Here is a 22,518-nt window from a genome sequence, read left to right on the forward strand (position 1 = left end):
TACACAGAAATCTCTTGTATTCCTATACACTAACAATGAAAGATCAGAAAGAGAAATTAAGGAAACAATTCCATTTACCATCACATCGAAAAGAATACCCAGAAATAAACCTACCTAAAGAGGCAAAAGACCTACACTCTAAAAATAAGACTCTGATGAAACCAGAGATGACACAAACAGATGGAAAATTATAACATGCTCATGAACTGGAAGAATAAGTATTGTCAAAATGACAATATTACCCAAGACAATTTATAGATTCAGTGCAATCTCTATCAAATTACCAATGTCATTCTTCACAGAACTAGAACAAAAAAATCTTAAAATTTGTATAGAAATATGAAAGACCCGTAATAGCCAAAGCAACCTTGAAAAAGAAAAATGGAACTGGAGGAATCAGGCTCCCTGACTTCAGGCTACACAGCCACTGTCTCAAAACAGTATGCTATTGCCACAAAAGCAGAAATATATATAGGTGGAATGGGATAGAAACCCCAGAGATAAACCTACACATCTATAGTCAACTAATCTATGACAAGGGCAAGAATATACAATAGAGAAGAGACAGTGTCCTCAACTTGTGGTGCTGGGAAAACTGGACAGCTACATGTAAAGGAATGAAATTAGAACATTTCCTAATACCATATGCAAACTTAAAATAAGGACCTAAATCTAAGACTGCATGCTGCAAACTCCAAGAGGAAAACGTAGGCAAAACACTCTTTGACATAAATCACAGCAATATCTTTTTTTTGATCTACCTCCTAGAGTAAGGAGAATAAAAACAAATGGGACCTAATTAAACTTAAAAGCTTTTGCACGGTAAAGGAAACCATACACAAAAAAGACAACACACAAAATGGGAAGAAATCTTTGCAAATGAAGCAACCTACATGGGATTAATCTCCAAAATATACAAACAGCTCATACTGCTTTATATCAAACAAATAATAAAAAAAGATCAGAGGATCTAGACATTTCTCCAAGGAAGACAGAAGGCCAAAAAACACATGAAAAGATGTTCAACATCACTAATTATTAGAGAAAGGCAAATAGAAACTACAATGGGGTATTATTTCACACCACTCAGAATGGCCATCATCAAAATGTCTACAAATAATAAATGCAGGAGAGGATGTGTAAAAAAGGGAACCTTCCCACACTTTTGATGGGAATGTAAATTGATACAACCACTATGGAAAACAGTATGGAGGTTCCTCAGAAAACTAAATGCAGAACTACCACATAACCCAGCAACCCCACTCCTAGGCATATATCTGGAGAAAACCATAATTCAAAAAGACACATGTACCCCAAATAGTGCTGTTCACTGCAGCACTATTTACAACAGCCAAGACATGGAAGCAACCTAAATGTCCATTGACAGAGGAATGGATAAAGAAGATGAGGTACATATACACAATGGAATATTACTCAGCTGTGAAAAAAAGAATGAGATAATGCTATTTGCAGCAACACGGATGGACCTAGAGATTATCATACTAACTGAAGTCAGAGAAAAACAAATATATCACTTATATGGGGAATCGAAAAAGAAAAATGATACAAATGAACTTATTTACAAAAGAGAAACAGTTTCACAGATTTAGAAAACAAATTTATGGATACCAAAGGAGAAAGGGGGGAAGGATAAATTAGGAGTTTGGGATTAACATATACACATTACTATATATTAAATGGATAATAAACAAGTACCTACTATATAGCACAGGGAACTCTTCTCAATATTCTGTAATAACCTATACGGGAAAAGAACTGAAAAAGAATGGATATATGTATATGTATAACTGGATCACTTTGATGTAAACCTGCAACACAACCTTGTACATCAATTATACTCCAATGTAAAATAAAAATTGAGTTCGCACTACGGCACAGCAGATTAAGGATCTGGTAGTGTCTCTGTGGCAGCATAGATCCAATCCCTGGCCTGGGAACATCCATGTGCTGTGAGTACAGCCATAAACATTAATTAATATAAAAATTAAATTTATAAAGTAAAACAGGAAGACTCTCTTGGGAATGACCACATTTTGATCATTAACCTCAATTTTCAAATGTTTATCCAGGTACTATGACAAAGCAATCGAAGAGAGAAGTAATGTTTTCATAATATTAATTATTGATTCTAAGCTTGAAACTAGGCACTATTTCCAACTCTGTGTCCCTTCCCCACATCGAGGCAGGACTACGCCCCATTTCAGCAGGAAGTAGCCAGGTTGTTGCCCTGGTCTCTCAAAGAGTTGGGAAAAGTTAAAATTTTGAGAAATGGTAACTTAAACCTAATTCCTCTGCCAAATTTATGATGAACCTCTCAATCCAAAACTTTATTCTCTTTCTCTGCACCTGTTCCTCTCATTCATGGTTGAACATCAAAGACGGGGCGGGGTGAGGGGGGGGAGCGCTATAACCAAGCAGGACCCTATGGGGCCTTCCTGGAACAGTGCCCCCGGCCCATATCCTCTACCTGCCTTTGATGTGTAGAAAAACTTTAGTTTGCTCGGCTTCCCCAAGTTCCAAAGAGTACATTTAATCAGAGAAGCAATAAAATGCAGAAAGAAAGGAAAACACTCAAGCGTGACAAAATAATAATAGTTTAGCCATTAAGCAAAGTCCAGGCCCTTAGTTCCTCCTCGAAAGTTATAGATCATATTCGGAGCCATATCCTTTGAGCAGTTTTGCAGATACTGAAAGCCCTACCAGGTGGATGGAATCAAAAGGTTGATGATACTGACTCCTGATTACCCTACCACCAGCTAATCAGAAGCATGTCCATGAGTTGATCACACACCCCACAACCTCCCTCCTTATCCTGTCTTGAAAAACATATCCCTGAAAGCCTTTTGGGAGTTCAGACCTTTTTTTTTTTTTTTTTTTGTCTTTTTGCTATTTCTTTGGGCCGCTCCCGCAGCATATGGAGATTCCCAGGCTAGGGGTCGAATCGGAGCTGTAGCCACTGGCCTACACCAGAGCCACAGCAACGCGGGATCCGAGCCGCGTCTGCAACCTACACCACAGCTCACGGCAACGCGGGATCATTAACCAACTGAGCAAGGGCAGGGACCGAACCCGCAACCTCATGGTTCCTAGTCAGATTCGTCAACCACTGCGCCACGACGGGAACTACAGTTCAGGCCTTTTAAGCACTAGCTACCTGGACTCCTTGCTTGATGCCTTGCAATAAATGCTGCATTTTCCTTCACCATAACCCAGTACCAATAGACTGGCTTTACTGCACATGGGCAAAGCAGACCTAAGCTTGATTCGGTAACAATTTCACATCCCAATACATTTTTTGGAGGTACCTTCAAATATCATTTATGCTCATGGCTACTCAAGACTTACTGCTAGCTTTTATTTAATGTGTTCATTTAAAAGTATATATATGTGTGTGTGTATATACATATCTTACCTGTTTAAATGGCCTAATAATTATTTTATTATGATTTTCCTTTTAAGCCTATGTATTTTATGATATCCATTTAAAACCTAATACTGAGAAGGGGTCCATAAGCTTCACCCGATTACCAAAGGCACAAAAAAGATGAAGGTTCTTCTGCAGATACCAGAATAAAAGCCTCATCAGAGCTGAGACTTTAATCTTTTTTTTTCCCCCACAGTTGTATCTCAAAGCCTAGAAGCATGTAGGGGCCACAGAATCTCAGAGCAAATTTTTAAGAAAATTTACAGCACTTAGTGGCCTACCCAAGGTCACATAGTTTGTAATGGCTAATCCAAGACAGGTATGTCCAACTGTAATGCTTGGTGTGTCTACCACCATACAGTGCCCATCAGGCGTTTTCAGAAATGGGATGAACTCAGTATTAAAAAGGGGGAGAGGCAGTTCCCATCTTGGCACAGTGGTTAACGAATCTGACTAGGAACCATGAGGTTGCGGGTTCAATCCCTGGCCTTGCTCAGTGGGTTAAGGATCTGGCATTGCCATGAGCTGTGGTGTAGGTCACAGACGAGGCTTGGATCCCGCATGGCTGTGGCTCTGGCGTAGGCTGGCGGCTACAGCTCCGATTAGACCCCTAGCCTGGGATCCTCCATATGCCGCGGGAGCAGCCCTAGAAAAAGCAAAAAGACAAAAAATAAAAAAAATTTAAAAAAAAGGGGGCTAAGGAGGGGCTTTATTGTGAAACAACTTGAAGAACTTCTAGACCTAGCTTCTCTCTCATGGTCTCTGAGGATCTGGCACCCCCTTCTGGAAGTTGAAGGGCTTATACAATGAACACTTCCAACTGTTAGCTGCTCTGTTTTAGGGTTTGATGCAGCCTAGCAGGGAGCAGTGTAGAGACAAGGCATGTATCCCCTGTCCAGGGCTCTTGATAATTTCATGGTTGGACCCACATATCAAGAAGTTGGGTGGGACTTCCCAGGATGCAGGAGCTTTGTTGGGGGTGAAGATCCTGGGAGCTGGCTGAATAATACGACGGTCCTGTCCTATCCTACTCCATAAAGCAGGAGGGAGCTACGAAGCTGGAAGAGCACCAGAAGAGGGGCTCAGTTTGAGGAGGAAAGAAGGCTTTCTCACAGTGTCCCCTTTGGAACAGATAGAAGACATTATAGTCTAGCTTCCATGTGCTGCAAGCACCATGACAGCACCACCACCACCACCCAGCATTCTGCCAGCCGGCCCCTCTGATGTTGACCCACTGTTAAGGGTTCATGGGTTCTCTAGGATGCATGGTTACTAAAATTGTGGTAATGGGGTTACCTCCTTTCCCATACATGACCTCATATAATTTTCATCACAGTCTTATGAACTAAGTCACACAAGTATTACTTTTATCACCATTTTAAAGAGAATAGTGAAAACCTAGAATAAGCTTCCTGATTTACCCAAGCCAACTGCAGCACAGCCCATTCTCCTGGCCCCTGGCAAGCCCAAAGCCTGTGAAGAAAGCTGGGGAAGTCTGGGAACTCACCAGGCAGGCCACCAGCACGGCATCACTGCTGTTCCTCTCGGAGGGCGAGCGGCAGAGTTCGATGAGGCGGGTCATGCCTGCGTGAGACAGGGGGAGACACTCAGGCCTGGATCGAGATGGATCTGGCCAAGCCTGACCCAGAGGTGCTTCTGTCTCTCACACACACTCCTCCACGTGGGGAACATGGGGAAGCGGGTGGCCACCATTTAGCCGGGAAATGTGCTGAGCCGCCCTGAGGAGTTTGGCAGCGAGACTTTCTGCTCCCTCATGTGTGAATGGACCCTGGTCAGGGCCAGGATGAGCTGGACAATCAAAACCAAACCCTTATGCACCAGAACACTGGCCAGGATGGAGCTCACCCACACTGCAGAGGGATGAGCAGCGGAAGACAGTGCAGATCTAGAGTTCCCGTCGTGGTTCAGAGGAAATGAGTCTGACTAGTATCCATGAGGACACAGGTTCGGCCCCTGGCCTTGCTCAAGGGGTTAAGGATCCGGAGTTACTGTGAGCTGTGGTGTACGTCATAGACAAGGCTTGGATCTGGCGTGGCTGTGGTGTGGGCTGGCAGGTACAGGTTCAATTCAACCCCTAGCCTGGGAACCTCCATATGCCACAGATGTGGCCCTAAAAAGACAAAAAAGATACCACAGGTCTTTCTGAGAAAGAACTTCCCAGGCAGGAACTTTTGATTTTACCAGAGTTAAATTAAACATTTACATCTTTATCAGTGGAACTTCCTAGCACCCTTTTTTTTTAACCACTTGACTATTTGAGTCAGAAAATATATTGTAGGAATTCCCGCTGTGGCTCAGTGGAAATGAATCTGACTAGTATCCATGAGGATGCAGATTCAATACCTGCCCTCTCTCAGTGGGTTAAGGATCCGGCATTGCCATGAGCTGTGGTGTGAGTCGCAGATGCGGCTTGGATCCCGTGTTGCTGTGGCTCTGGTGTAGGCCAGTGGCTACAGCTCCAATTAGACCCCTAGCCTAGGAACCTCTATATGCCACGGGAGTGGCCCAAGGAAAGGCGAAAAGACAAAGAAAAAAAAAAAGAAAAGAAAATATATTGTAGCTAAAATTATAGAAGACTACAGGTTGAGTAGATTATGTTTCCTTAACCTTTACAAAGGAAAGTTAAATGATTTTGTTTTTCAGTGAAAACAATTTTTTCAAACTCTACATGAGTTTGAACAATGGTAAAACAAACAAAAAAAAAAACACTGTAAGTAGTAATAAAAGGTGTACAGACAGATTCTGTTTATCCTCCACGAAGTCATTATGAAGCCTGAACCCTCTGCTGCCCCAGAGCCACCTCTTGCTCTCTGTCCTCCAAGTACCTGGATGGTTGGTGACACTACCAGGCCTATCCTACCTCTGCCTGGGGCAGCCTTTCTTAGCCCTCACACCTGAATCTCCTCAGATCACAGCTGAAGAGTCAACCTCCTTGTTAAAACATCCTTTGAACCACCCGGATAAATATGGGCTACTTCTCTGTGTGCCAAACATGCTGTGGACATGCTCTGAGCATTGCTCTCTGATACTCAAGTGCAATTTTTTCTTTCCACATAGGGCTATAAGCCTCTGTGGTCAGGACATGGTTATAATCAATGTTATAAGCCCAGCACTCAGAACAGAGCCTAGCATGGAGTGGATGTGCTGAAAATATTTGTTGGGTAAATAAGTGACTGACTGAATGAATGAGTCAATGAGTGAATGAGCAAAAGGATGAATTCATCAGTGAATGAACAAATGAGTGGTGAAGAAAAAAAGTAAATAACAGAATGAGTGAATGAATGAATGAGGAAATGCATGAATGAATGAAAGAACCGGGTCCTCGTTAAACAGGAAGCCTGCAAGTGAGTCACTCTTCTGGCCACCTTGAACCTCTCTAGACTCCTCCTTGCTTCAGCCCCAGGGGAAAGGAAGCTACCTAAGGGCCTGCACCCTGGGCCCCCCACACCAGCCCTGCTCTGAGTCCTTCCTCAGCACCGCCACCGTGAAATCAGGTTGCTCCCAGCCCCGGTCCCCCCTCGCCACTCCTGCCACAGCACCACTCACAGCTCAGCCGCACAGCCTCTCGTGCCACCTCTGGATCTCGGCTGAGACGGGCCAGGGTCACTGCAGCCTTCTGCTGGACTCGCTCACAGGCCGCCACCTCAGCGGGGGTCCCAGACCTTGGCTTCTCAGACAGCATGCCCATGATCAGCTGGACCCCTGGGTGGAACGCAATGAACAGATGAAGAGCTGAGAGCTGCGGAGCAGGGAGACGTCCTCTCCTTGGGGCCAGCTAGATGGATGGCTGTGGGTTCAAGCAAAGGCTGCTGGGATGGCACAGGGTTCCCAACCAGAGGAGGAGCCTGGCCGAGGTCACCTCATCTACTTCCTCTGCCCTGGGGGTGTCTCTGATTCCATGGACCTAGTCGCTATCCTTGGAAGGGACATCTGGAGGACATCCTTTTAATTTCTGTTTAATGATGTTACTGTGCTTTTATGACATCCCTGATGTTGCGCTAAATACACAGTAAATGCATGATCCCTAAAACCTCCTCATAAACTAAGTACTGTCTGTTATAATTCACTCCGAGGCCCAGAGAGACATGAAGCATTTTGCCTAGGGTCACACAGTAAGCACTGGGGAGCTGGTATCAGAACTCAGATAATCAGGTTACCATCCATCACCTCTTCACTCCAGATAATGGCTGCATCTGAGATAGGTCCAGACATGGTGGGTCCCCCTGGAGGGAGGTGACCCAAACCTAAGCTGGATAATCACTAGATCAAATGCTTTGGGGGGATTCACGTAGCAGGAGAGGGTGGAGTAGCTGGCTTGAATTTGGCCAGCCAAGAGCCTCCCTGCCCTCCCCTGAAACCAGATCTGTCTTCAGATTTGTCCCACAAACCCACACACACACCCACATCCACTCCCACCTCGTGCCTTTGCCCACCTAATTCTTTTTTTTTTTTTTTTTGCCATTTCTAGGGCAGCTCCCTCGGCATATGGAAGTTCCCACTTTAGGGGTCTAATCGGAGCTGCAGCCGCCGGCCTACACCAGGGCCACAGCAATGCAGGATCCAAGCCACATCTGCAACCTACATACACCACAGCTCACGGCAATGCCAGATCCTTAATCCACTGAGCAAGGCCAGGGATCGAACCCGCAACCTCATGGTTCCTAGTCGGATTCGTCAACCACTGAGCCACGACAGGAACTCCATGCCCACCTAATTCTTTCTGCAGGGGATATTCTTTCCCCTCTCGCCCGCCATACAAATAGTTCCCATCCTACAGGTTGTCGTGAATCTCCATCTTCTGTGCACATAGAGGCATTTGCCTGCTTAGAACTTCAACCAGACATGGCCCACAGATGTATTTTTGCTTTGTTTTCTTGCTTTACACATTGTCTACTATTTTTTTTTTTTTAACATCTTGGCTAACATGCTAATTGGGAGATTCCATAAAAATCCTGAGTTCTGGCTTCTGAAAAATTCTTTCTTGATCTGAGAACACTGGGCCCACATTTCTGCATATCAGCAATTTGTTGACGCTTATAAGGTTACTCCTTTATTATTTATTTATTTATTTGCTTTTTTAGGGCTGCACCTGCAGCATACGGAAGTTCCCAGGCTAGAGGTTGAACAGGAGCTACAGCTGCCGACCTGTGCCACAGTCATGCCAGATCCGAGCTGCATTTTTGACCTATACTACCACTCCCAGCAACGCCGGATCCTTGACCAACTGAGCGAGCTAGGGATCGAACCCACATCCTCATGGATCCTAGTCGGGTTCATTAACTGCTGAGCCTCAGAGAGAACTCCCAGGTTACTCCTTTACATGAGATCAATCTAGTCGCTGCCGAGCCCACACCATCCGTTTGTGTTACCCGAGTGGGTCCTCTAGGCATCTAGGTTTGCAGCCTCTGACTTTTAAGACCACAGAGCCCTACAGATCCTTCAAGTTCCAACCCAACTCCTCCCTCTCCCCCATTTCACAGCCAGCACCTGAGGTCTGGAGAGTGGAAGCAACTTTTCAAGTTCACATAGGAATCACTTCCTGGCCAGTGCCTCAGTCATGTGCCTCTAAATCTTACTTGAACCAGATTCCATTTCTAAGTCTCCCAGATCCCAAATCAGGGGGCTATGAGTAATTTTATTGTGGCTCCTAAGATTATGCAGTCCTGGGGAAGGGCTGTTTCTCGCTCTGGTGAGCTGAGTAAGTGCCCCATTTTTTCCCTCCTCGGGGACGCTGCAGGCCCTGCCTTTCTCAACCCTGTAGCTCTGCCACCACACACACTGAACTTGGGGGAAGGTGCTTCTCTTCAACCCTCTTCCTGGCCACAGAATGGAACACGGTCTTCAAAAGCCTCTTATGCCCACAATGTCCCTAAGACAAAGTCAGGGCTGACTTTGCCCTGTGGGGACACGAACAGTGGGCATCAAAATGACAACTGCAGATAGTGCCACAGGATTAAGAAATTTTACTGGAGTTCCCGTCGTGGCTCAGCAGTTAATGAATCCAACTAGGAACCATGAGGCTGCAGGTTCTCTCCCTGGCCTTGCTCAGTGGGTTAAGGATCCGGTGTTGCCGTGAGCTATGGAGCTATGAGCTCACAGACACAGCTCATATCCTGCATTGCTGTGGCTGTGGCGTAGGCCAGTGACTACAGCTCCAATTAGACCCCTAGCCTGGGAACCTCCATATGCCTTGGGAGCAGCCCTAGAAAAGACAAAAAGAAAAAAGAAAAAAGAAATTTTACTAACTCCTTCTGGTCCCAGGAAGAAGTCATTTTCCAATCCCCAGTTTCATACATGAGTCTGACAAAGAACAGTTTCTCATAGGCCAGTGGCTGAGCCCGTAGGGAGAGGGTTTTTGTCCTTTTAATGAATAAGTATATCTAAAGTATCCAGAATGTGGAGTTCCCATCATGGCTCAGCGGAAATGAATCCAACTAGGAATCATGAGGTTTCAGGTTCAATCCCTGGCCTTGCTCAGTGGGTTAAGGATCCGGCATTGCCGTGAGCTGTGGTGTAGGTTGCAGATGCGGCTCAGATCTGGCATTGCTGTGGCTGTGGTGTAGGCCGGCCGGCAGCTTAAGCTCTGATTAGACCCCTAGCCTGGGAACCTTCATATGCCATGGGTGCAGCCCTAAGAAGACAAGAGACAAAAATAAAGTATCCTGAATAGTGCTTAGCTCAAGTATGTGGGAATGAATATCAAATAAATGAATGTGAATCACAGAAAATTCACACAAAATGATGCCTTTCAATTAGCAATAGAGCAATGGGTGATGGGAATGTGTATGTTTGCTCAAACAGCAGGCAACCTGGGCAGAAGCAGCTGCCCAGACTCCCAGCTCACTCATCCTCATTAGCGCCTCTGGTTTCCAACTGGGTGCTAATTGCTCCTTTATTTCTCAGTCAGGGGAAGCCTTCACTACTTGGTTCCCAGCTGCAAGACAGCTGACCTGTCCTCCAGCAGGTCAACGAAACCTGGACCTAGTGACACCTTCTGCACAAGATGGGAGCAGGGAGCAAGAGGAAAGAGATGCTCTCCATGAGGCACCAAGGGATCCAGATGGTCCTGACCTGAAACCCCGCCTCACACTGTTCCCGGGCATGATTTAAAGTTGGAACACATCCTTTGTAGGAATAGGTTTTTACTTTTGGGTCATAATGAAATCTTAGTCTTCTTTTTACCATCCTAATAGCAACTGCCACCCTTCCACCTTGGATTTATCTTCTTGTCTTCCCTGCGGTATTTTCTGCACTTAGCATTCTCTATCGTTTGTTCAGCATCTGCCTCCCACTAGAATGGAAGCCCCACGGAAGCAAGCAAACATTTATATACGGGTCCAGCTGCCCACATGAGCACACGTACGTGTGCGCCTGCAAGTGTGGAGAACCACGTGTACAAATTTATGAGCCTTGGATTTCCCATCGCGGCGCAGCAGCAACGAATCCGACTAGGAACCTTGAGGTTGCAAGTTCGATCCCTGGCCTCGCTCAGTGGGTTAAGGATCCAGCATTGCTGTGAGTTGTCGTGTAGGTCGCAGACGTGGCTCGAATCTGGCATTGCTATGGCTATGGCATAAGCTGGCAGCTATAGCTCCAATTTGACCCCTAGCCTGGGAACCTCCCTATGCCACCAGTGCAGCCCTAAAAAGCAAAACAAAACAAAAACAAAAAACAAATTTGCGAGCCTACACAAAGGCCTTTACACAAACACCAAGGTGCAAGGTCCTATAGAGCCACGTAACGCACACAGCATGCATACTGCTGCAAAGACATACCGTTCTCCTGAATGATGTCAGAGGCGCACTGCTCCAGGACAGACATGTTTGCCAAGATGGTCACAATCTGGAAAAGGGAATTAAGAAGCTAAGGAAATGGGCACACCCAAGCCAAAAGGCACTCTGTACAGATGAGCCAGGGGCTACAAAGCCTTCCTTTAGCCTGTGATTCCTCGTGGTCCACCGGGCCCATCCTTCCGTGGTATCTTCTCCCATCTTCATGGGCTTCTGCCACCCAGATGTGTTTCCCCAGGGACTGATGGTCATTCATCAGCATGTGGCCCTGGGATGGCTCCCTAGGACACCGCTGGAGAGTCACCTGAAGATGGAGTCTCCATTACCTTTCTGCAGGGTCCCTTCAGCTCCAGGCCCTGAAATGCAGCTATAACTGGCAGGTTTCTGTCTAGCCCCTATCCTGGATTGAGTTCGTTCCATCCCAGCTTCCTGCCCTGATACTGAACCCCACCTACGTTCAACTTGAAATGAATGGAGACTATCTGGAGGTTCAGATAGAAATAGTGACTTGGAGACTAAAGGCTGCATTATGCCCTGAGCTTAAGGTATTGTATGCAATCTGACAAGCGTTCTTGCTCAGCTACGCTTTTCTAAGTCTGTAGGCTGCAAGCTTTGCTTGTCAGTCATGGCTGAAGGGCTCTGTCTGTAGGAAAGAGACGCTAATCCAGGTAAACAGGGAGCCCTGGTTACAACATCATGGGCTGGGCAGCCAACAGCACTCCCCATCTCCACCCTCTTGACATAGTCAAAGTTGCACAGAGAACTCACAGCACAAAACTGATGAAGGGTTGACCAGCAAGGGGCCCCTGCCCATAGACCCCAAACTGTACCAGGGTGGCAAACACCACTGTTATGTTGCAAACGTGGCACCTGTTACCTCAGACACCACCCACGGCTCTTGACATAAAATTTAGCAAATTAAAAATCCACCCACTTCCCTGGATGTAGACAGCACTCTCAAGTGGTAATTGAAAATCACTAATAGGGCGTTCCTGTTGTGAATCAGTGGAAACGAATCTGACTAAGCATCCATGAGGACGCAGGGTCGATCCCTGGCCTTGCTCAGTGGATTAAAGATCTGGTATTGCTGTGGCTGTGGTGTAGGCTGGCAGCTACAACTCCAATTTGACCCCTAGCCTGGGAACCTCCATATGCCATGGGTGCGGCCCTAAAAGACAAAATAACTAAATACAATAAAAATCAATAATGAAATAAAGTAACACTGTTCCTTGGTGCAGGCCTATCCCTCTTGAAAAGTTTCGTCAAAGCCTGTCACACAGTATAACCGGAGGCTGTGCTCCCACCCCTGAGGCAGCAGATGACGATCTCCTGCTACAGCTCAGGCAGCTTCAATTCTGAAACTGGATAATGCATAGTAATGCAACATAACACTGACCCATAAAGCTTATTATCTAGATTTTAATTGGTTCAATATTGGTATATTACTCTGGATGATAAATGCATATAACACATCTCTTAAACAGAAAAAAAAATTTGCCACATTAATAGAATATCTGTCCTCTCCCTTCCCCAATAAACACATGCTGGAAAGGGCTTTTTGTTTGTTTGTTTTGGTCATACAGGGAACATGTGGAAGTTCCAGACCTGGGGATTGAACCCGTGCCACAGCAGCAACCTGAGCCACAGCAGTGACAACACCAGATCCTTAACCTTCTGAGCCAGGGATATGCCTTCTCAGGTGGCTGTGGCATCTGTGTGTGTCAGCCCTTCCAGCTCGGACGTGGAAGTGGCCTGCGTAGATAAGTATGATAGGGTGGGTGGCCAGGGGAGGAACAGGACATACCCCACAAGCTTCATCCTGAAGGCCACTCTGCATCACCAGATGTTTCATGAGAGGAATGACAAGCTCCTATCGGCATTTGAGAAAGACAATAGGTCTAAAGGAGGATTAGTCCTTAAAGCCCTCCCTCACCCTATTTTTAGGATTGTGAGTGTTTAGGGCTGAGTGGAAGGAGGGGGAAGAAAAACATAGATAAAAGATATTGTTTAAAAAAAAAAAAAAGGCGTTTCCAAGAGGCATAAAGTGCACAGTCTTTTCTTTTTATTCTTTTTTCTTTTGTCTTTTTAGGGCTGCACCCGTGGCCTGTGAAGGCTCCCAGGGTAGGGGTCCAATCAGAGCTTCAGCTGCCAGCCTACACCAGAGCCACAGCAATGTGGGATCTGAGCCACAGCGGCGACCTACACCACAGCTCACGGCAACACAGGATCCCCAACCCACCGAGCGAGGCCAGGGATCGAACCTGCATCCCCATAGACACTAGTCAGGTTCGCTAACCACTGAGCCACAACGGGAACTCCTAAAGTGCACAGTCTTAGGAGGAAGGAGTCACAAAGCCAAGTCTGTGCCAGACTGCAGTCCATGTGGCCTTCTCTGGGCTCTGAGTGGTAGCAGGTGGCACAACCTTGGTTCCTATGACACAGGGGCTGCTCCCTCCAACCATTACCAGCCCGGCCACTGAGTAAAGACACTTCCCTGACACAGAACCACAAGAAAAGGAAGGCTGGGAGGAAGGAGGGAGGGAGGAAGGAAGGAAGGAAGGAAAGAACAGAAAGGCAAAATAAAAAAGGAAAAGGAAACCTTTGTCTGTAGCGTGAGGTTCATTACCCGGCAATTACTAGCTGTGTCACAGGCACAGGTAGGTCTTTGTGTCAGACTAATTTAGATCCTGTTAATGAAAATTACTTCCTCTTTACAGAACCTGTACCCCATGTGGCTTTCTGAGGTGCAGATGAAGTGTTCAATTAAGCACAATTTGAATAAATGCCAATTATGCCCTGCTTTGAGTCCCCTTTTTGAAACATGCTTGTGTGTACTGTGATGTAGACAGGAAAAAAGATCAACAGCATTTCCGCTCACAGGCAAGCCCAGTGCTGGGATTTTAGGGACAACTGGTTTACCTTGTTGGCTAAAAGAGAGCAGTGCTGTCAGGGGACAGAGTACAGGAGCCAGAGGAACAGGTCTCCCCTGGTGCAGGCTGATTCATTCCTGTCTGATGATTTTTTTTTTTTTTGTCTTTTTGCCATTTCTTGGGCTGCTCCCGTGGCATATGGAGGTTCCCAGGCCAGGGGTCTAATCGGAGCTGTAGCTGCCGGCCTACACCACAGCCACAGCAACACAGGATCTGAGCTGCATCTGCAACCTACACCACAGCTCACGGCAACACCAGATCCTTAACCCACTGAGCAAGGCCAAGGATCGAACCCACAACCCCATGGTTCCTAGTCGGATTCATTAACCACTGAGCCACGATGGGAACTCCTGATGATTTTTAATTAAACCCTATTCCTCCTCCATGAGAGGGTGCTCATCCCTCTGTAGGTATCTGATAAATACAGAGGGTATTGGCCCCAAGAGAGGCCCTAGGTCAGAGGCAGTGTAGCATCGTGGCTAACTGCATGGACCAGCCTAGTCCAAATCTTGGATCTATCATTATTTTCCATCTGATCTTGACCATGTTACTTAACCCTTCTGTGCCTTAGCTAATGAAGCATATTTGTTTTTCTTTCTCTCTCTTTTTTTTTTTTTTTTTTGGTCTTTTGAGGGCCGCACTCATGGCATATAGAAGTCCCCAGGCTAGGGGTTGAATCAGAGCTACACCTGCTGGCCTCCGCCACAACCACAGCAATGTAGGATCCAAGCTGTGTCTGTGACCCATACCACAGCTCACAGCAATGCCAGATCCTTGACCCATTGACTAAGGCCAGGGATTGAACCTGCAACCTCATGGATCCTAGTCAGGTTCATTAACCCCTGAGCCACAAAGAGAACTCCTGGTTTTCTATTTCTGCTATTGAAAAACAAACAAACAAACAAACAAACAAAAAAACACTACCAGAAGCCTAGTGCCTTCAAACTATACAATTTTAACAACTAGGTCCTGGAGTACAGCACAGAGAACTATATTCGATATCTGTAATAAACCATAATGGAAGAGCATATGAAAAAAAATTTATATATATATATATAAACAATCATTTTGCCATATAGCAGAAAATAATACTGTAAATCAACTATACTTCAACGAAATACATTTTTCAAAAAACCTACATGATCTTATCTTGCAATTCCAGGGATCAGAGTCCTAATATGGGTCTTAAGGAGCTAAAATCAAGGTGATGACAGAGCCCTCCTTCCTTCTGGAGACTTTAGGGGAGAATCTGGGTCCTTGCCTTTTCTAGGTTCCAGAGGCCATTCACAGCCCTTGGCTCCCGGCGCCCCACTGCTCTGACCACTGCTTCCTCCGTCACATCTCATTCTCTGGCTCTAACCCTCCTACTTCCTTCTTCTAAGAATCCTTGGGGTTACCCTGGGCCCACATGGATGATCCAGGATAATATCCCCATACCAAGGTCCTTCACTTAATCACATCTGAAAGTATCCCATTCTCCAGCTAAGGTGGCCTATTCACAGGCTGTGGGGATTAGGAGGTGGACAATTCTTAGTGAGGCGCATGATGTGGCCTACTTACAGAAGATAAAAATGAGATAATTCATAAGACTGTTATGAGTAGTCAATGACTTCATGCTTCGTCAAGCACCCAGAACATTTGTTAAATAAAAAGAGTATAACTTGCCCCTCTCAGAGCCTGAAAGGACTCAAGCCTAGAAAGACTTTGCCACGTACCAACCAGTGCAACACCCAGTGTTGCCAAGATGGGCAGCTAATGTGAGATCCCTCTCAAAGGAAAGCAAGATCTCAGAGCAGGAGGAGCCCCTGCCAGCAGAGAACGCAACAAATTTTGTGCTCATTACTTTCTGTGGCATTTTAAAAATTCTTTTTATGGCCACATTGCGGCATCTGGAAGTTCTTGGGCTGGGGTCGAATTGGAGCTGCAGATGCTGGCCTACACCACAGCCACAGCAATGACAGATCCAAGCCATATCTGTGACCTATGCTGTAGCTTGTAGCAACCCTGGATCCTTAACCCACCGAGCGAGGCCAGGGATCGAACCTGCATCCTTACGGATACTATGTCAGGTTCTTAACCTGCTGAGCCACAACGGGAACTCCTCTGTGGTATTTTAAAATCATTTTCCTCTGGCCTCCCAAAGACCTTAAGAACATTGAGGCAAATAGCAAATTGAACCAGAGTTATAGGGGTAATTCCATGTCACTGCTTCAAGAAGAAATGCCCTGGTGTGCTGAGAATGAAGGTGGCAAAGCCTTTTGGCATTAGCAATACGTAGAGGAAAAGGCTCACTCTGTGCTGCTGGCTCCAGGAACACTTGTTCACAAACCAATCTCAGGTTTGTCTCGCAACTCCAACAATGTCAGCCCTGATCACACGCCGACTCTGCCCCTGTCCCTTTCCTTTGCTCTGTCATAAACTAACCCTGAAGACCACATCACCTAAAAGACAAGTGAGAAACACCTGAGACACCCAAATAGAGATAGGTGCTCTGATCTAATAGAACTTAAAAGTCAGAAAATCTGAAAGGAGTTCCCATCGTGGCGCAGTGGTTAACATCCCACTAGGAACCATGAGGTTGCGGGTTCGATCCCTGGCCTCGCTCAGTGGGTTAGGGATCTGGCTGTGCCATGAGCTGTGGTGTAGGTTGCAGACGTAGCTCGGATCCTGTGTTGATGTGGCTGTGGCGTAGGCTGGCAGCTACAGGTCCGATTAGACCCCTAGCCTGGGAACCTCCATATACCGAGAGAGCAGCCCAAGAAATGGCAAAAAGACAAAAAAAAAAAAAAAGACAAAAAAAAGAAAGAAAATCTGACAAATATTTGATGAAAAGTTATGACTATTTTTATGCCGTGCAGTCATTAGGGCAAAATGGCCAAGAGTTCATGGAACTACAATTAGAAGTACTTATTTAATTGCTACATGGAATGTTTAAAGTTCTATTATCAGAGTTCCCATTGTGGCTCAGTGGAAACAAATCTGACTAGTATCCATGAAGACATAGGTTCAATCCCTGGCCTCGCTCAGTGGCTTAAGGATCCAGCATTGCTTTGAGCTGTGGTGTAGGTCGCAGACGCAACTTGGATCTCATGTTGCTGTGGCTGTGGGGTAAGGCCAACAGCTGCAGCTCTGATTCGACCCCTAGCCTGGAACCTCCATATGCTGTGGGTGTGGCCCAAAAAAGACAAAAAAAAAAAAAAGTAAATTTCTGCTCTCCCTGTGTTAATTCTCTAAAGCTCTGGCACCATGTTAATGGCAGAATCCCTTTCGGCCTCTAGGGGAAGTCCTAGTGCTTCTCTGTCCTGCCCTCTTCCCTTCACACCATCTCCCTGTCAGACAGCCGAGAGAATGGACAAGGACATGGGGCTGAAGGATGGAGGGGTCTGAGAGATGGAGGGTGTGGTCTCTTTGAACACACTTGCTTCCCCAAGGCCAGAGAGGCAAGGGGTCCAGGAGAAGGCCCTGTCCTCTCCTCCCATCCTCTCTGGGGGAGCCTCTTCCTCCCTCTGATGGACGTGGTCAGGAGCTGAGAGAACCAGACAGGTGTGGAGACCTAGACGGCACCTGCCCGAGCCCCAAGACAGATATTGCTCCCGTCCTCTGGTACCTGGGTCTTCTCATGGACAGGCCCAGCTTTCCCTTCTCGCTCTGGAAGGGGCAAGAATGGAGGGCTGAGCTCTGGGCTTTGGAGAGGGCTGATAGGGATGGGGTAGGCACAGGTAGTTGTAGAAGTCCCAAGAAAGGATCGGAGAGAAAGGGGGAAATCTAGGGGACTTTGGGAGATCACTGTAAGTGAATGAATTGCTCCAAAAAGCCATCAGAACAAGGCAGATTTGCCTGACTAGTGGACGTGCGAGAATTGCCCCAGGTCGTGGGGAGGGGAATGGGACAAGGCCTGCGTTCAGATTCAGACCAAGGGCAGGAGTTTGAGGACCACCCTTCTGTTGTTTTGAATAACCACCTTATGGGACACCAAGGAGGAGCTATTACTCCCAGAAAGGAAGAGGTTATCTTTTCCCACCCCGATTCCTTTGGATGATAAAACTGTGGCCCACCAGATCCTCTGACAGAGGTTCCTTGCCTGCCCGCTTGCATATCTCACAAGCATCCTATCCTAATAAATCTGTTTCTTGCCTATCACTGTCTCTCGCTGAATTCTTTCTGCACAGAGGCATTAAGAACCTGAACCTCAGTGAGTTCAGAGATAGGGTGAGTGATTCTAATTTAAAACCATGGGTTCAAGCTCCAATCTGGGTTTAGGCTGGGTTCGAGTCCTGGCATGGAGGTTCAAGTCCCAGTGTGTGTTCTGGCTAAGTTCAGTCTGTTAATATTGTCTGTTTCAAGGCCACCGAGACCACAGAAGTACCTTAGATGTAGGTACCAAGCTGTTGGTGAACGAAGCCAAAACTCTCTCCCTGGGAATTGTATCAAGGTTAGGGCATCAGCCTCACAGTATTAGAAAGCATCAGAAATGGTGAGGAGTTCCCATTGTGGAGCAGCGGAAATGAATCTGACTAGGAACAAAGAGGTTACAGGTTCGATCCCTGGCCTCAATCAGTGGGTTAAGGATCCAGCATTGCTGGTGAACTGTGGTGTGTGTCACAGGCGGGGCTTGGATCTGGTGTGGCTGTGGCTGTGGCCGGCAATTGCAGCTCCAATTTGACTCATAGCCTGGGAACTTCCATATGCCGCAGGTGCAGCCCTAAAAAGACAAAAAAAAAAAAAAAAGAAAAGAAAAGAAAGGCCAGTTGATGTTTTCTGGACTTTGTTTTCCCTTGGCTTCTGGAGCAGATCAGGACTTGGCCAGAGATCCTGGCTTCTTCCTAGCCTCTCCAGAAGGGTAGATATGCATATATCTATTCATATGCAAATGAACTTCACTCCTTTAAGTGGCTTATGGTCCCCCCAACCCCCTCCCCACATACACATACTACAATCTGCAGAAACCCACACACAGATTGAAATGACCACACTGATTGAAATACACACAGATTGAAATACCACACTGCACTCATCACCACATTAACCACATTTCCTGGCCCTACCTTTCTGCCCAGTCCCTGTCTGAACCCATCCAAGTCCCTGGATCTATCAAGAGATCCCTGGCCCATTCATTCTTGAGTATCCACTTTGGTTCTGTCAATGAAAAGAACAGTGCCTGCCATATCAGTAAACAGGGGATGTTGCAGCCATCAAGCCATCATCACATTACAACCTGGCCAATGGTGAGCCCTGAGGGAACTCAGGATAAAAACAGTATGCCTGCCATCAAGCCATCAGTCACTGCAGCCCCACCCACACTGTGCACCTTGAAGAGACTAAGAATGAGAAAGCACAAGATACTGGCCCCAGAGGGCGAAGGTGCATATCAAAAGAATGACTTCAGGGAGTTCCCATTGTGGCTCAGTGGTTAATGAATCCAACTAGGAACCATGAGGTTGCGGGTTCGATCCCTGGCCTTGCTCAGTGGGTTAAGGATCCAGCGTTGTCTTGAGCTGTGGTGTAGGTCGCAGACGCAGCTCGGATCCCACATTGCTGTGGCTATGGCGTAGGCCGGCGGCTACAGCTCCAATTCGACCCCTAGCCTGGGAACCTCCTAGAAAAGGCAAAAAGACACAAAAAAAAAGAAAAGAAAAAGAAAGAAAAGAATGATTTCAAGGGGCCCAGATATTTGCATCTTCTCGTACTTGAAAAGGCACTAAATTCCTTAATGTGAGTTACCTGGTTTTCTTTAACAGTAATCTTTTGATGTGATTACCTGGTCAAAAATTCCTATATATCCTGTCTCCTCTCTATCCTCTTCAGAGCAGTCTCTCAGACTTCTCTGAGATGCTGTGTCTCAGGTTTAATCCTCAGTTTTGTCTGCTGAATAAAACATAACTCTCAATTCTTAGGCTGTACATTTTTTTCAGTTGAGAGTTTTAAACTATTTTACAAGCATTATGCTATCTAATTATTATTGAGACACAAGGAAGAAGGAAATACAGATGAGGGTTTTGGGGCTCAGAGAGGTGAAGCAATTCGTCTAAGGTCACACAGCTAGGAAATGGAATCAGGACTTCAACTCAGGTCTGTCTGAACCCAAAGCCTGTACTATTTCTGCTAGATCATATATGTACATGATGGGGCTTTACAAATTGTAGAGGGCTTTTGCAATGTAAGTCAAAATTGTCATACCTCATAACTGGCACTTCTGGCAAATGGACTCGGAATAATGGTATTCACAGCGAGATCTCAGAAGTGCTACAAAATCTGGAATTCGAAAATGCCAAGCAGACAACATGCCTTCATGGGGAGAGAAAATACCAGCATCCTTCACCTCTGTGAAAGAAATTAATTTCTAAAGGCCATAAAGTCCCACTCCATGAAAGTCTCTGCTGTGAATTGGACAAGATAACCACATCCCTTTCGCCCTAGGTTGTCACTGCTCGCAGGCAGGGCAAAGGCCAGCCAGCCCTTCTCCCCACCCCCCATTAACACACCTGTAGCTGGAGCCCCTGGGCATCATGACCCCTAGAAAATACTTCCTGGGGAAGAAAACACAAGCCATATAGATGGCTTATTAGGAAGAGAGTGCTTCTGGATGCCTGACCACATCCAGCTCCCCCAGACTAGCCGATGGGGTGAAAGAGCCCAGGCGCAAGGCTGCCCTCACTTCATCCACGCTCCGAGTGGGTACAGAACAGCCATGGCCATCCAGGCTCCTGCTGGACAAATTAAGTGGACTCAGCTTGCAGGGATGATGGAGAGGTTCCCACTGAGATGTCCAAAGAGAGGTGGACAAATATAGATCCAAGACCCAGAGGCTCTGCACAGCACTGGCGTCACCAGCAGACGCATTACCGGAAGCTTCGTGGGCATTTAATCTCCTAAGTGTTTCGGGGGCGGTAAGCACTTCAAAGTCTAATTCATCTTCGTTGTCTTCATTACAGGGAGCCCTCTGATCACCTTAATCCTCCCTCTGCCACGGGAAAAAGCCATTTGTTTCGTTAATGGGTCCACTTTCCCTAGCTAAGTGGCTGCTCTGAGTCAGGGCGGAAGGTGAAGCCATCCTGAGGATGGTGGGTGATGAACCTGGCTCTGGGGGTGGGGGGATGCGAGGGGGGATGGAGGGGGGGGTACAGGAAAACACTTGACTCCAGATCCAGAAAGAAGTGCCCTCTGCCTAGAGCTTGCCTACATTCTCTCCCCATCCCGAGGCCCCTCCTTCCTTGGAATCAATGAGGTTTCTAGAGGGGAACCAGTTACTCTTCATGAGAGGGGTCTTGGCACTTAGAGCCGTGGGACATCTCTGCTAGACAAGACCATCCCACTTTACAGATAAGGAAAGTCCCCTCTGAAGGCTCCCCATCCAGGGCTGAGTACCACACATTCAAAGGCCAATAGCAATAACATTGAGAGTGGCTCCCATCTATTTAATTGTTCCCATGTGCCAGGAACTTTACCAAGAGTTTGTATTCATTAGTGTATTCAATTCTTACTTTATCTAGGTGAAGTACATACTATTCAACCCCATTCACAGATGAGAAAAGTAAGGCTTGGAATCAATTGCCCAAAGTCACATGATCATACAGCAGAGAAGCTTTGAACCCATGTCATCTGACCCCCGATTGCCTGTTCTTATTGCCTCTCTGCTGGATCTTGTATGAAATGACCAGAGTTGGCTACAGGAGGGGCACTTGAAGGGAAAGGGACCTAAAATTGGAGAGACCCAGCAATTGGAGGCATCGAGCTAAAAAAGAGAGAAGGAGGAACAAAATGGATCATGCAGAGTGAGCCCTCCAGCTCCTTCCTCACGGCCAAGGATGGTGGCTGCAAAGGGCCAGGCTCATTCGAAGCCAAGTGGCCAAGACCAGCCCCATGGGCCACCACTTGTCATCTGTTAGTACTGTCATTCCTTGCCTCTGTGGAACTCATCCAACTCTAAGAAGTGAGAGATAAAACTGGAAACGAAGTCTGGAACTATATCATGGCTTGGAAGGCCAAGTTGAAGATTTTGGATAATTCATTATCTGTGCTTTTCCTTGGAACATCAAGCTTGAAAAATAAGGATATACATCCCTTATTAAGGACTTAGTAGGAACAAAGTATTGTATCCAGTGCTTTACACATATCATCTCACTCACCGGCCCAATGACCCTGCAAGGCAGACCTAATTCATAGATGAGAAAACCAACATTCAAGAGGCTGTGACTTGCCCAAAGTCACCCGGTTAATAAAGGGCCCCAGACAAGATCGACACTCAGTCTCTCTGATCCTACAGCTCTGCTACCTTCTCTTCATTCAAGAGTCCAAGACCAAGGTCTATGTCAGGCCAGGATTTAAGGCTGGC

At 46.5% G+C, this 22,518-nt stretch overlaps 1 protein-coding gene across 1 annotated transcript in view; it reads right to left on the reverse strand.

Annotated features, from left to right (window-relative positions):
- INSC (INSC spindle orientation adaptor protein) overlaps window positions 1-22,518 on the reverse strand; it is a 168,075-nt gene that overhangs the window by 22,510 nt on the left and 123,047 nt on the right. Inside the window, exons 10-12 of the mRNA XM_047776215.1 lie at window positions 11,242-11,308; window positions 7,013-7,168; window positions 4,953-5,029 (exon numbers count right to left, since the gene is read on the reverse strand). Coding sequence (XP_047632171.1) covers window positions 4,953-5,029; window positions 7,013-7,168; window positions 11,242-11,308 — 300 coding nt within the window. The remainder of the gene's footprint in view (window positions 1-4,952; window positions 5,030-7,012; window positions 7,169-11,241; window positions 11,309-22,518) is intronic.

Source organism: Phacochoerus africanus, chromosome 4 (assembly GCF_016906955.1).
Source record: "Phacochoerus africanus isolate WHEZ1 chromosome 4, ROS_Pafr_v1, whole genome shotgun sequence".
Taxonomy (NCBI): Eukaryota; Metazoa; Chordata; class Mammalia; order Artiodactyla; family Suidae; genus Phacochoerus; species Phacochoerus africanus.